The sequence below is a fragment of the Trypanosoma conorhini genome (assembly GCF_003719485.1).
Source record: "Trypanosoma conorhini strain 025E chromosome Unknown Tco_14.4_contig_00100, whole genome shotgun sequence".
In the NCBI taxonomy this organism is placed as follows: domain Eukaryota; phylum Euglenozoa; class Kinetoplastea; order Trypanosomatida; family Trypanosomatidae; genus Trypanosoma; species Trypanosoma conorhini.
The window spans coordinates 14,334-25,435 of NW_021704186.1; the positions used below are offsets into that span (position 1 = coordinate 14,334).

Below are 11,102 nucleotides of genomic sequence, written 5' to 3' on the forward strand. Positions count from 1 at the left end.
TGGAGGGGGGCAAGAAGCGCCCACGCGTACTCAAAGACAGAAACAACCTGGACATCCTCTCACAGAGTCTGGGGCACGTAAACACACACACACACACACGCAAACACAAACACGTAGAAAGAACGGGAGAACGAGAAATCGTTTGCTAGAATTGTAACCATAGAAACAACAACAACAAAAGAAGAATTTAACGCCAGTGAGACGCACACACACACACAAAAAAAAGGTAAAATAATAAACCGAGCTAGCAAAAAACAGAAAAAAAAAGTAGCATGGGCCGCATAAAATTATTTTCCTGTTCGCCGATGAGTGAGGGCCGCGTTGAGGGCCCTTTGGTTTTCCTCACGTAGCTGCCGCAGCTGTCGCAGTACTTCCGCCTTCTTCTTCGCACTACCAGAAAGTGGAGGCTGAACAACTGAGGGAGCTCCTAGTGAGGAATTACTGGGAGTGGACACGTTTGCCGGTTTCTGCCTCCCAGCACATCCTTTACCATTCAATGGTGGGGTCGTCTGTTCACTCGCCACAGTGCAGACGTCGCTCTGCATGAACATGTCGGTGCTCCACTCACGCTTTTCCTCCAAAACAGTGATGCTGTCTTTCTTCCGTGTGTTGTCTGTCGTTGCACCCTCCGCACGGCCCTCCTTTGAAGCGAACCCAACCTTCTTCGAGCACGGGGTAACCGTAAATCCACTACTGGCGCGCTTCGTTGCGAGCTGCTTGACAGGAGTCCCGTACCGTTTCACAGGAGTCTTGCACTGCTTGACATTGGGCGCAGGACGTTGCGAAGTGGACGCCACGGATGCAACTGTCTGTAACTCAATGTGGGCGTCGTCGTCCTTCCACCGCTTGACCGCCTCCAGTTCTAAGGGTGCTGCACCCGGCGGGGCAGTGCGTGCGGCGACGGTCGAGTTATTAGCGTTGGCGTTGGGCGTGGCTGCCGCCTTGACGAAGCTGGTAGCAGGAGTAGACGTGTTCGTGGAGGTGGGAGTGATATGGTTGGTCGAAGTGGCGACAGAAGCGGAAGCAGCAGCAGCAGCAGCAGCAGCAGCACCGCCAGATCCAGTCGCGGCACGGGCGGTGGCAGCAGCCCGCGGCAACGCCCGCCCTTTTCTCTCATGCGGTGCCGGGATCAGAGGCTTCGGCAGCCTCGTTGTCGAAGCGGGCTGCGCCCTGAGCTTCACGGACTCCACACGGCAGCCTCCGCCGATGCCGGGTTTGGCGCCGAGGGGCGCAGCCCCGGGCGTCCTCGCCTTCCGCGGCCGCGACGGCTGTGAATTCTCTCCCGCTGACTCCACCTCCGCGCCCAGCGAACGCTGGGTTTTCTGCAGACACATGTCGTCCATCGCCGTCCGCTGCGGCGCTTTGTACCGCGACAAAAACTCAGAACGACGCAACCCCACCCCCGTGCTGTAGGAACGCACCAGCCTCGCGCAATTCTTTTGTGCCTCATCCATGACTGCCCCGGTGCGACGCTGCTGGGCAAGGAGTGTTGACCGCAGCGCCGTTTCCTTAACACCGGCTTGCGCTGGCGGCCCAACCGTCAGTGGTGGAGGGGAGATCTCCACCTCCTCCCCCTCCACAGGTTGTGGGGTGAAGACTGTGTCTGTGAGTCGTGCGTGTGGAAGTTGCATATAGTCGCAGTACAACTCAAGCTTTGCCCCACACACGCCACCGGGGGCCTCTTCTGCCAGAAACACGTTCCAGTCCTCCTGCGTCACGAGTGAAATGCAGTCGCCGTCGCTGTCCTGGTAACGCAACCGCAGCTTTCGCTCCGGCGAGCTCGCCGCCCCATCTCCTGGCTCGCCGCAGAGCTGCGAGATCTTCTTGTAGATGTCTTCAAAGGTTGCGTTTTCGGGGTCTGGTATCAGCAACACCCGCAGCTGGGCGTCAAAGTGCACCTTCAGCTTCAGCGCCTCAACGGAGCGCAGGTACGCCTCGCCATCCTGCACCAACTGCTCGCTCAGACCCACCTCACGCGCACGCCTTAGCACGTCGCGTAGCTCACCCACCCCGACCGCCTTAAACCTCGGGAACTGACTCTGCGTCCGTGCAAACCGCAGCTGGCGATTGCTCGAGGAGGTGTTGCTGGCATCGTCCACCGCAGTGCTCCCTGACACGTTCAGCTGCAGGTTCCCCCCCTCCTGTAGAACGTGTTTCAGGTCCAGGCGAACGCGATCCTGCGCCGCGCGGGTGGTGAGGCTCTGGCAGGCGGCTTGGTACGCCGCCGTCGCGTTGGCGGACCATATATGCGAAGGCACATGCGCGACGGCTATCGACGCCGTGTCAACACGTGCCGCGATAAATTCGGCGGGTGAAACGGCGCTGCTGCCGCTGCTCATCTCCTCAAGCAATGCGTTGCAGCGGCTCACGATTTCCCGGTTTGCAGCCGCGTCCCCTGCGATGCCAAGCTGCAGGATCACCTCATTCGAGTGGTGTATTGCGCGAAACAGCGTCACTGTCTCGCCAACCTGAGTCGCCAGACGCAGCGCCGCCTCCAGGTTCTCCACCTGCTGGAGGCGGAGGACAAGCTGCTTGCCCTCCTTCAGCAGTGCACGGTCCCCCGCCAACTTCAGCTGGCCAGCCGCCTCAAGTTCCTCCACGGCGCAGACGCACTCTGTAAGCTCCTTCAAGTGCGGCATCGCAACGGCGGCGCGAAGCGCATTCAGATGTTGCTGCGTCTTTTTACAAGACGCCGCCAAATGTGACAACGGCTTCACCAGCTCGTTGCAAATCAAATCCGAGAGCGTCTCGTCAGGGCGCAGGATATCGCCAATTAAATCGCTTTGGGCAAACGCCTCCTGTCGCCCTCGTGCAACCGCGGAGGCAACGTCAGAGGTCTCCGCCTCCTCGCGTGCCCGGGCGAGAATGCTGTTCCAAGCATTCATGGCGGGAAACCACTTCTTCTCCATCCACGTGAAAATCGGACTTTGCAGGCACGTCACGCTCTTTTGGAGGTTGCCGCCTTGATGGCCATAAAACAACTTTTTTGCCCGCGGAGCATCGCGCTCAGCGACGACGCGGCGCAGCACGAGTAGTTGATGCGCCGCCTGCGTCAGGTCGTGAATTACCCGACGACACTCCTCAAGGGTTTGTTGGTTTCCGATGAAAAACTCCTGCACGTCCGACACCTCATGAGTCGAGTACCGCACCGCAATTGCGTCCAGTGCGACGTTGACGTCTCGCGCCGTTGTATTCACCTTCCGCTCAATCCCGTCCAGTGTGTCACTTTGGGTGAGAGACACACAGCCGAGCTTGGAGATGCAGGTAAGGAGGCTGTTTGCACTTTCGTACAGGCTCATGGCAAGCGAGTAATGCGGTTCCAACTCCTGCTGCTCGGCAACCGCCATGCGGTGTGGGGCCACAACCGAGCTCGATATTACACGAACAGACTCCGGCGGCATCGGGGCACGCGTGCGGTGGGAGAGCGACGACGTTACGCTTTCCACGTACATGAGAATGCACTCCAGCTCCACTAAGGTGTTTGCGGTGTTGTTGTGCGGGTTGCCGAAGTGCATGGGGTCCTTCCGCCTCATGCGGCAGCCTAACACAGGCACCTCCCGCATCCCCTCTGCGGCGTGGCGCGCGGCAGCCGTCTCATGCACGTTCTCCTTCTCCCTCTCATCTAAGCGGGGGGTCCACGCGGGTGCCGGCGCGGGGTGGGGCGGCGGCCTACTGCGAGCTCCACTGACGTCCGGTGCCGTTGCCACGCGCTCGGCGGGCCACATTGCCGCGGCCTCTCGCCGCTTCATCTCCCAACGTCCCACGGCCCGCACAAAGTCAATCAACACAGACACGCACACACACACAGAAAAAAAAAAGGGGATAAGACACAACAGCGCGCGGGCGTGCCCTTTTGTGTGTTGGAACGAGGACGGGTGGGTGGGGGGTGAATATATCTAAAAAGAAAAAAAACAAGTGATAAAGAGATTTGCTTGACGCAGCGGCTATGGAGAACGCAACCCCGCTGTGCCCTCGCTCTCGCCCCCTTCCTTTGGAGGCCCCCTCCTCTCCCTTCTTCTACGCAGGCTCTAAGCTAAAAACGCCACCACCAGCACCAGCAAGATATATATATATATCTCTGCTGCTTCCTGCCCCTTCGCTGAGGTGCGATGCTACTGCCTTTTGCTGCTGCCGTCGCCGGTGCGGTCCTGCACCGCCCCAACCAACAGGCACAAACAAAAACAAAGAAACTAGTGGTGTTCAACGCAGCGTCCCTCCCAGTGCTTCGACGCAAAAGGGGAGCTACGGCCCTCTGCACGAAGTTCCTCTTGAAGAGAAAAGAGGAAAAACACAACAACAACAAGCTCCACGGAGGAAACGAAAAAGCAAGAGAACGATGCGGCGAGACAGCCACCACGGGAGTCGGCAAGAACCGCCCGAGCGAAAAAGGAGAGGACTGCCAGCGCACGGCCTGGCACATGTGAGAAACCAACGAACGAGCGCAGAAAAATAAAGTCCGTCAAAAAACAAAACAAAACAAAACAGTGCGGGCCCACTTTAGAGTTCCCTCCGTTGCGCAAATGCGTACCCTCAAAAAATGCAACCCGCCTGTATTCCACCCGACCCCGCAGCAGCCGGCGGACGCACAGACCAATAATAATAACCATAACCGCACTGCCACTCAGCACAATCTCAGCCACTCGTCACAAAAGCGCAAAGGCACAACTCCTCCAATTTACTAGAAGAGCCGTGCATCTGCAAAAGCGGCAGCTACAAGTCCGCAGACCCCTTTCTTTCTCCAACATTTTCCCCTGTCTCCAGCGGCGCAACAACGTCCTGTTCGCCCGACGGCGAATCGTCGATGGCGGTCACAGCCCTTGACGTTGTGGCTGCCGCATCGGCGGCGTAGGCGGACGCAACGTCTTCCTCGGTGAGTCGAAAGGGCACAAGCACGCGACCCAGCGTCTCCCGCTCCTCTCGCCGGCCGCGCCAGAACTCCAGTCGGGCCTCCCACTCCGTGAGAAGAAGGCGGTGAAGCGGCTTTCTGACGACACCGCGAAAGACAACCCCAGGCACCACTGGGCTGCGGAGAGGGCACGATACAATCACCGCCTCCCGCCGCCGGGGTGCGTCCGGCGTGCTGCCGCCATCGCCCTCCTGCGTCACCGCAGGAGAGTGAGCGGCCGCACTGCTGCCCCCCTCCCCAGCCCACGCGCACTCTGCGCCCTGAATGAGGTCACAGCACATACTGTAGCCGTTTTGATCGAATCCTTTATACTCCACCACGCTGTCATTAAAGGCGCGAAGCCGCAAGGAAAAACGGTATGCCTCACCCCCAACTGCCGGCCTGTGCCCAGCCACGCTAGAGACTCCCACAGGGCGATCGACCTCATCCCCCACCGTCTGAAACGTCAGGTGCAGCGTCACACTACACGTGGGAGGCGGTTTTTCACCTTCCGAGGCGGTAGACGCCCCGCGAGCCGCGTCTTCGCGCAGGCACTGCGTCCTGGCCGTCGCATTGATGACGCGCAAGGAGCCAAATTTACAGTTCTCCGCGGCGTCCATGTTTGCCGGGGAGAAGCGTGGGAGCGACGCAAACGGGCGCATGCATCGAAACGGTGCTGCGTCCTTCACTGCGGCGGAGGTCGACGCGGCGCCCAGGGAAAACGACATCACCAGCAACAGCAGCCACAGCGGGCGCTTCATGCTGGAGAGTTCCAGTGAGGCAGCGCCGCCACGAGCCTCGCGACGCATCGTCCGTAACAGCCGTTCCTCCAAACCAAACCGACACTCCTGCGCATAGAGCACAAAAGGAAAAAAAAAAAAGGAGGAAGGCAAAATGAGCTATGCAAAAATTACAAACACATACACATGCGAAGAAAGCAAGATACATATATACATATGTGCGAATACATGCATAGATGCACATCTAAATGAAGAAGGCGAGGAACAGCGGCAAGCTTTCTGACCCCAACACGACTCGCTCCGTGCAAAGGTAATCTTTGCGGCAGTCGAGGCAACCAAGGCTAGGGCTAGAAGTACTAGCGCTTCCAGCGGCGCCGGTGAGGTGAGAAAGAGGAACGCAACAACGCATCTCGGTGGGAAGAGTGGAAATATATATAAATGCCGCTAAGGCCAATACCAAAAATAAAAATAAAACACAATACAATAGATAGATACAAAAAAGCTCATCACCACACAAACTTAAACAGTAACCCTAGATGCTCTCACCCCCGTCATCACAGCTTGATTGTCTGGGAGACCGGCATTCCAAAGCCCAGCTGTTCCCCAGGCTCCACGGCCGCCGGAGCAATTTGATCAACCTCAGAGGTATCCTCAATAGAGACGCCGTGGAGTTCCACCGACACCCCACGTTCAGGCCGACTTTCACCGCTAACTAACTCCACAGTCAGAACAGCCGACGTCAAAATGCAAAATACATCATTGATAAGACATTCCAGGACGGGGAGCGTGCAAGACTCGCCGGGTGCCAAATTTACTGTCAGCATCGTCAGTCGTATGGGCACCTCTGGAAGCGCGGCCCATGAGAGAATAAAGGCACGCTCCCTAGCATCTCCGTGGGAGGCACTCTCCTTGCCTACGAGTGCGGGACGTTGTTGCAGTGCCGCCGACCTCCCACTTGCTGTCTCCACATCATCATCTGCCTCCACTTCACAGCTGCGAAACCCAGCAAGCAGCTTCTGCGCACCACTGAGCGAAACACGTCTGCCGTTCGCAGTCAGAGCAAATCCCTCAAACGGCATCGCCTCAGAGAACCTCCAAGTTTTTCGCTCGCCGGGGGCCCTTGTGAAGTTCTCCGCACGGAAGCGATCATCCTCAGTTGAGCTAAAGCATGCTTCGAACCCAATTGTCGTCGCCGGGGTCTGCAGATGCTTGACTAGCAAGTAGAAGAAAACATTATTGTTGTCGGTGGCGAAACGGTCTCCTCGTCGGAGCCTTGGAAGGCAGCGATCTTTATTCTCCAAGGCTCGCTGGGCGTCGTTTCTAGCTGCTGCAACGATCGATTCGCCCTGGGGAGGGGCGAGGGATATCGGCTTCGCATTCACTGCAGCAGCCATCGCCGTGTCACGCCTTGACTGTTGCTCTATCAAGTACTCCGGGCTTAGCATGGTGATTTTAGCGTCCACAGTTTTCTTCCTGGGGACATCATCTTTTGCTTGCGCGGACTCTTTTTCCTGCACCTGCGGCAGCGGCGCGTTAACCAGCTCCAACTGCATCTCGTTAGGGTCCGCGCCAAGACGGGCCGCGGGATCCACGTGGCGCACTGCCGCTAGTAGGCTGTTTGGGTTGGGCTTCTGAGCGGCAGGGGTCGTCATGGCTCCCTCGAAATCCACCGCCGCGGTGGCCAGTGGCGTGAAGAGCGGACCATACGGCGGTTCACTCGACAACGGCATCTCCGGCTCCTCTGGGGCGCTCGCCGCACGCGTTTCCAGGTTGAATGCTGTTTCATTCGACCGCGGATGCAGCATGAACTGCGCCGACTTCCTTCGTTCCCCGGGGCGGTCATGGTCGGGGCCGTTGCCGTTTACACCCTCCTGCCGCGACACACATCTCTGGCGACAACTGCCGGCGCGGGCCCTCTCAGCCTCCTTCAGTTTCATCTGGGTCAGGTCGATCAAGCTCTGCTGCCAGAGGAGGAGCGCCGCCAAAAGGTTCGCCACGGCGCAGCGCTGGTCCTGCACAAAATGGCTTGAGGGCCGTGAGTCGAGGTGAAGGCCGTGCAGCGCGTTCTCCAGCCGGTGTCGCTCCTCCAGCAGGTCGTCGCACACGCAAGTCGTACTCTTCGGGGAGGAGGAGTGCAAAAAAAAGCCCTCCGGCAGGGACGGGGCGGGCGTCTGCGCGAGCCCCTTGAATACATTTTCAGCCTGCCGAATGGAGCGGTTGAGGTGCTGGATCGGGCGAACAACGCGGAAGAAATAAAGCGCGCATGACCACAGCGTCATAACGACAGTCATAACAGTGCCGTACGCGACGCATTGTTGGCGATTCTCAAAATACAGCAGTGGAACGAAGAGCAGCACGTACGACGAAGCAAAGACGAATCCTTCGAGGAGCAACGAGATGAGCAGGCCTACGCTGCACATAGCCATTTCCGGCGGGAGTTCTTTCAGTCTACCGCTCACTCAATCAAAATCTAATGCAATACATATATTTGCAAGCACACACACACACACTCAATGGACCTTCGCGCGTCCAAAGTGGGGGCGGCAGTAGAATACAAAGAGAAAGAGAGAGAGAGAGAGACACTGCGAAAGAGAAAGAAGCCTGCGCGACCCGCCCCACAACTTGTCACTCCTCCGCAGTGACACGCAAATAAAAAAAAAAAGTCTCCTACGGCTCCTGTCGACGAGGATAATTTTGAGAATGCCAGCTGGAAGGCGACGGAGCCACAACCCAAAGGCGCGGAAACCAAAACAACACAAAACAAAAAGAAAAACAACACAAAAAAACAAAAACAAAAACAAAAACAAAAACAAAAAAAATAAGTCGGTAAAACAAGTTGCTCTGCACGACGCGTCATCAAAGTAGACAACTTTTTTCTCGTTATGGGGACGAAGCAGCAACACAGCGCACCCGGTCAAGGGTAAAGTCTAACCGGCTCCGACTCCAAGTTGTTCTCATGGACGTCTTTGCGCCTCCGCTCCAGCTCGATCCTCGTCAGGTGCACCCGCATCATAGGCTCAGGCACCCACTTTGATTGCCGCCGCAGAAACAGTCGGATGTCGTTTGCCATGCTTCCCGCCTTTAGTTTCATCCGCTCCTCAAAGGGCAGCAGTACAGTCTGGCAAAAACACCGAAATGCGGCGCTCCGCGCCGTCTCTGCTAGTCGAAGAAACTGCACCTCGACAACCCTCTGCAACTCCTGCAGCTCAGGAAACCATGGCGTTGAGGAGTACCTCTGCAAGGAAAGGCCCTCCGGCCGTATATGCCGTCGATTGTCTAGACACATGTAATGCGGACCAGTCTTGTTGGCATTAAAGCGTACTGCAAGAAGACTGTGATTCGACAGCCCCCCACCGCTACGAGTGCCCCCAATAATATTCACGCCGTTGTACTCATTGATCTGCTGCTCTTCGGAAAAAACCATGATAGCCGTCCTGAGGTTTGCGTGCGCCACGCAGCTTAACTCAGCTCTAAACTGTATCTGCCGATAGTGCCGGTAGTAGGTAAAGTACACAAACAGAGAATTGAGTAACGCGCACACGGGCAGCGTAAAAAGCATGTAAAGCTTCTGCTGCACCGCGAAATTCGGCGCACGATCTGGAAAGATGCTGCCGGCGGGGGGTGGCCCAAGCGATTCCCCGGGGTGTTTCTCGGGGTCGTAAATGTACAGCGGGGGCACCACCGCGACGAGGAGCAGGGCGGCAAACACCACGGCGTTCGCGGTCATAAACCAGGGGAACATAAAAACTACGCGACGGTGATCGACATCCCAACAACGCGCAAAGAAAAAAAAAGAGAGAGAGATAAATAACGATAGAGTGGAAGGGAGTTGACGCGGCAACAACAACAAAAGGACGCGTCATGCCAAGGCGAGACACAAAAGCGCAACGACACAAACAGAATCACTTTGGTACAGGGCAGAAAACGAGTGAGACGCCATTGGACCGCCGTGTTTAGTCACTGCGTCTAACTCGTTCTGCCGCCTGCCCCCCCCTCCACTCCCTTGTGCCCTGCTACACCGGCAAGAGCAGCTCCTCGTCAAATGCGGGGTAGTGGACGCCGTCGCAGCTAGAGGGGCGAAGCGTTGGGAGTGCAAGCCACAGCAGCAGCGCCACCTTCGCCACGGTGCCCCCGCTCCGGGCCCGTGGGAGCACCGGATCATCGCTCGTCTCTAAGAGCATCAACACATTGCGCCAGCGGCCAAGGTCATACGGGTTGCGGAACGGCACCATCGTGTTTCGCGACTGCCGCTCCTTCTCCCCCACAACAAACCGCTCAATCTGCGTTTCGTTTCTCAGAATGTGAAACAGTGTCCAGCCAACGAAAAAAAACATGCAAAAAAATATTGTGACACACAAGACCCACGTGAAAAACATGGGAAAAGTTAGCAGGCGATTGATGCAAGGCCCATATATGCCTAATAACGGCGCCTCAAGCCAAAGTATCCGCGCGTACGCAACGGAGAGCACGAGGACGGCAACGCCTGTGGACACAAACAAGTATACGAGAAGCAGAAAAAAGTAGCGGTGATTTTCGGCGTCGACGCAGTTGTTGATCCAGGGGCAGTGGTGGTCCATCTTCGTCACGCATCGGTTGCACATTCGGCAGTGGTGCTCACGTGGGGCTTTGAAGCGGCGGCACTTCCCACAGTGACGTGCAGGTGCATCCAACAAGCGACGGCGCTGCTGCAGCGGCAGCGACTCTCCCTCAACTGCCAGCCGCCGCGTCTCATCCGCATCCACAACGGGGCCCCGAAACGACGCCGCAGCCACGTAATTGAACAAAATAGCAAACGACAGCACACTACACGTGAGCCAGAGAAGCAGAAAGTACGGAGTCCCCGGTGTCGCCAGCAACGGCAGGGCGATGCGGGCGATGGCCACTGTGCATCCCACAATCAGCGAGATGCCGCAGAAAAGAGTTAAAATTCCACCCAACTGCAGGCCCAAGTACGCCAGCGCGCCGCAGCGGTTAATGTACCGCACAAGCAGAGGGAACGGGAACCCCATTGCACTCAGCACAGACGGACACGCAGACGCACAGGCAGGGATCGCGGGGCAGAGAGCAAGAATAGTAAGAGCAATTCGCCAATTGTGAGACCGCCCCAAAGGAATGTGTTGCGCCGCCACGCCTCAGTCCCCTTTAACGCCAGCGCAGGTGATAAATGGTGTCAAAAGCAACAACAAACCACAATAAGAAGACAGCAGCAGCGACCCCCCGGTAATATGAGGAGCAGCAAGTAAAAGAAAAAACAACAACAAAGAAAACACAAACAGACAAATACAAACACAATCGCGTGCAACTCATTTTCGCCTTGTGTGGCTGTGTATGTGTGTATGTATGCGTATGTGTGCGTTGTTGTTGTTTTTTTCATTCCGCACCCACAATTTTCCAAACCTACCATCCTCAAGAATGAAATGGAGATCCTTGACCGTCCCGCCCATGGCAGTTTGTCTGTGGTCCCTCCTCCTTTGATA

General features: G+C 57.0%; 5 protein-coding genes across 5 annotated transcripts, besides 7 other annotated features; all 5 read right to left on the reverse strand.

The window, feature by feature from the left end:
* Positions 1 to 81: 81 nt before the first annotated feature.
* Positions 82 to 113: a microsatellite.
* A 174-nt stretch (positions 114 to 287) lies between these two features.
* Tco025E_02525 (uncharacterized protein) lies at positions 288 to 3,749 on the reverse strand (the record flags this gene model as incomplete). The annotated part of the gene is made up of 1 exon (XM_029369450.1): positions 288 to 3,749. The coding sequence occupies one exon, from the start codon at positions 3,747 to 3,749 to the stop codon at positions 288 to 290; it is 3,462 nt and encodes a 1,153-aa protein (XP_029230453.1).
* Positions 3,750 to 3,784: 35 nt separating this feature from the next.
* Positions 3,785 to 3,807: a microsatellite.
* A 903-nt stretch (positions 3,808 to 4,710) lies between these two features.
* On the reverse strand, positions 4,711 to 5,694 carry Tco025E_02526 (uncharacterized protein; the record flags this gene model as incomplete). The annotated part of the gene is made up of 1 exon (XM_029369451.1): positions 4,711 to 5,694. One exon carries the CDS (start codon positions 5,692 to 5,694, stop codon positions 4,711 to 4,713), a length of 984 nt encoding a protein of 327 aa, XP_029230454.1.
* A 485-nt stretch (positions 5,695 to 6,179) lies between these two features.
* Tco025E_02527 (uncharacterized protein) lies at positions 6,180 to 8,045 on the reverse strand (the record flags this gene model as incomplete). The annotated part of the gene is made up of 1 exon (XM_029369452.1): positions 6,180 to 8,045. The coding sequence occupies one exon, from the start codon at positions 8,043 to 8,045 to the stop codon at positions 6,180 to 6,182; it is 1,866 nt and encodes a 621-aa protein (XP_029230455.1).
* A 137-nt stretch (positions 8,046 to 8,182) lies between these two features.
* Positions 8,183 to 8,223: a sequence feature (GA-rich).
* Positions 8,224 to 8,367: 144 nt separating this feature from the next.
* Positions 8,368 to 8,447: a microsatellite.
* A 92-nt stretch (positions 8,448 to 8,539) lies between these two features.
* Positions 8,540 to 9,352, reverse strand: Tco025E_02528 (uncharacterized protein; the record flags this gene model as incomplete). The annotated part of the gene is made up of 1 exon (XM_029369453.1): positions 8,540 to 9,352. The coding sequence occupies one exon, from the start codon at positions 9,350 to 9,352 to the stop codon at positions 8,540 to 8,542; it is 813 nt and encodes a 270-aa protein (XP_029230456.1).
* Positions 9,353 to 9,638: 286 nt separating this feature from the next.
* Positions 9,639 to 10,634, reverse strand: Tco025E_02529 (zinc finger domain-like protein; the record flags this gene model as incomplete). The annotated part of the gene is made up of 1 exon (XM_029369454.1): positions 9,639 to 10,634. The coding sequence occupies one exon, from the start codon at positions 10,632 to 10,634 to the stop codon at positions 9,639 to 9,641; it is 996 nt and encodes a 331-aa protein (XP_029230457.1).
* A 3-nt stretch (positions 10,635 to 10,637) lies between these two features.
* Positions 10,638 to 10,672: a microsatellite.
* Positions 10,673 to 10,862: 190 nt separating this feature from the next.
* Positions 10,863 to 10,917: a sequence feature (A-rich).
* Positions 10,918 to 10,942: 25 nt separating this feature from the next.
* Positions 10,943 to 10,977: a microsatellite.
* Positions 10,978 to 11,102: the final 125 nt, after the last annotated feature.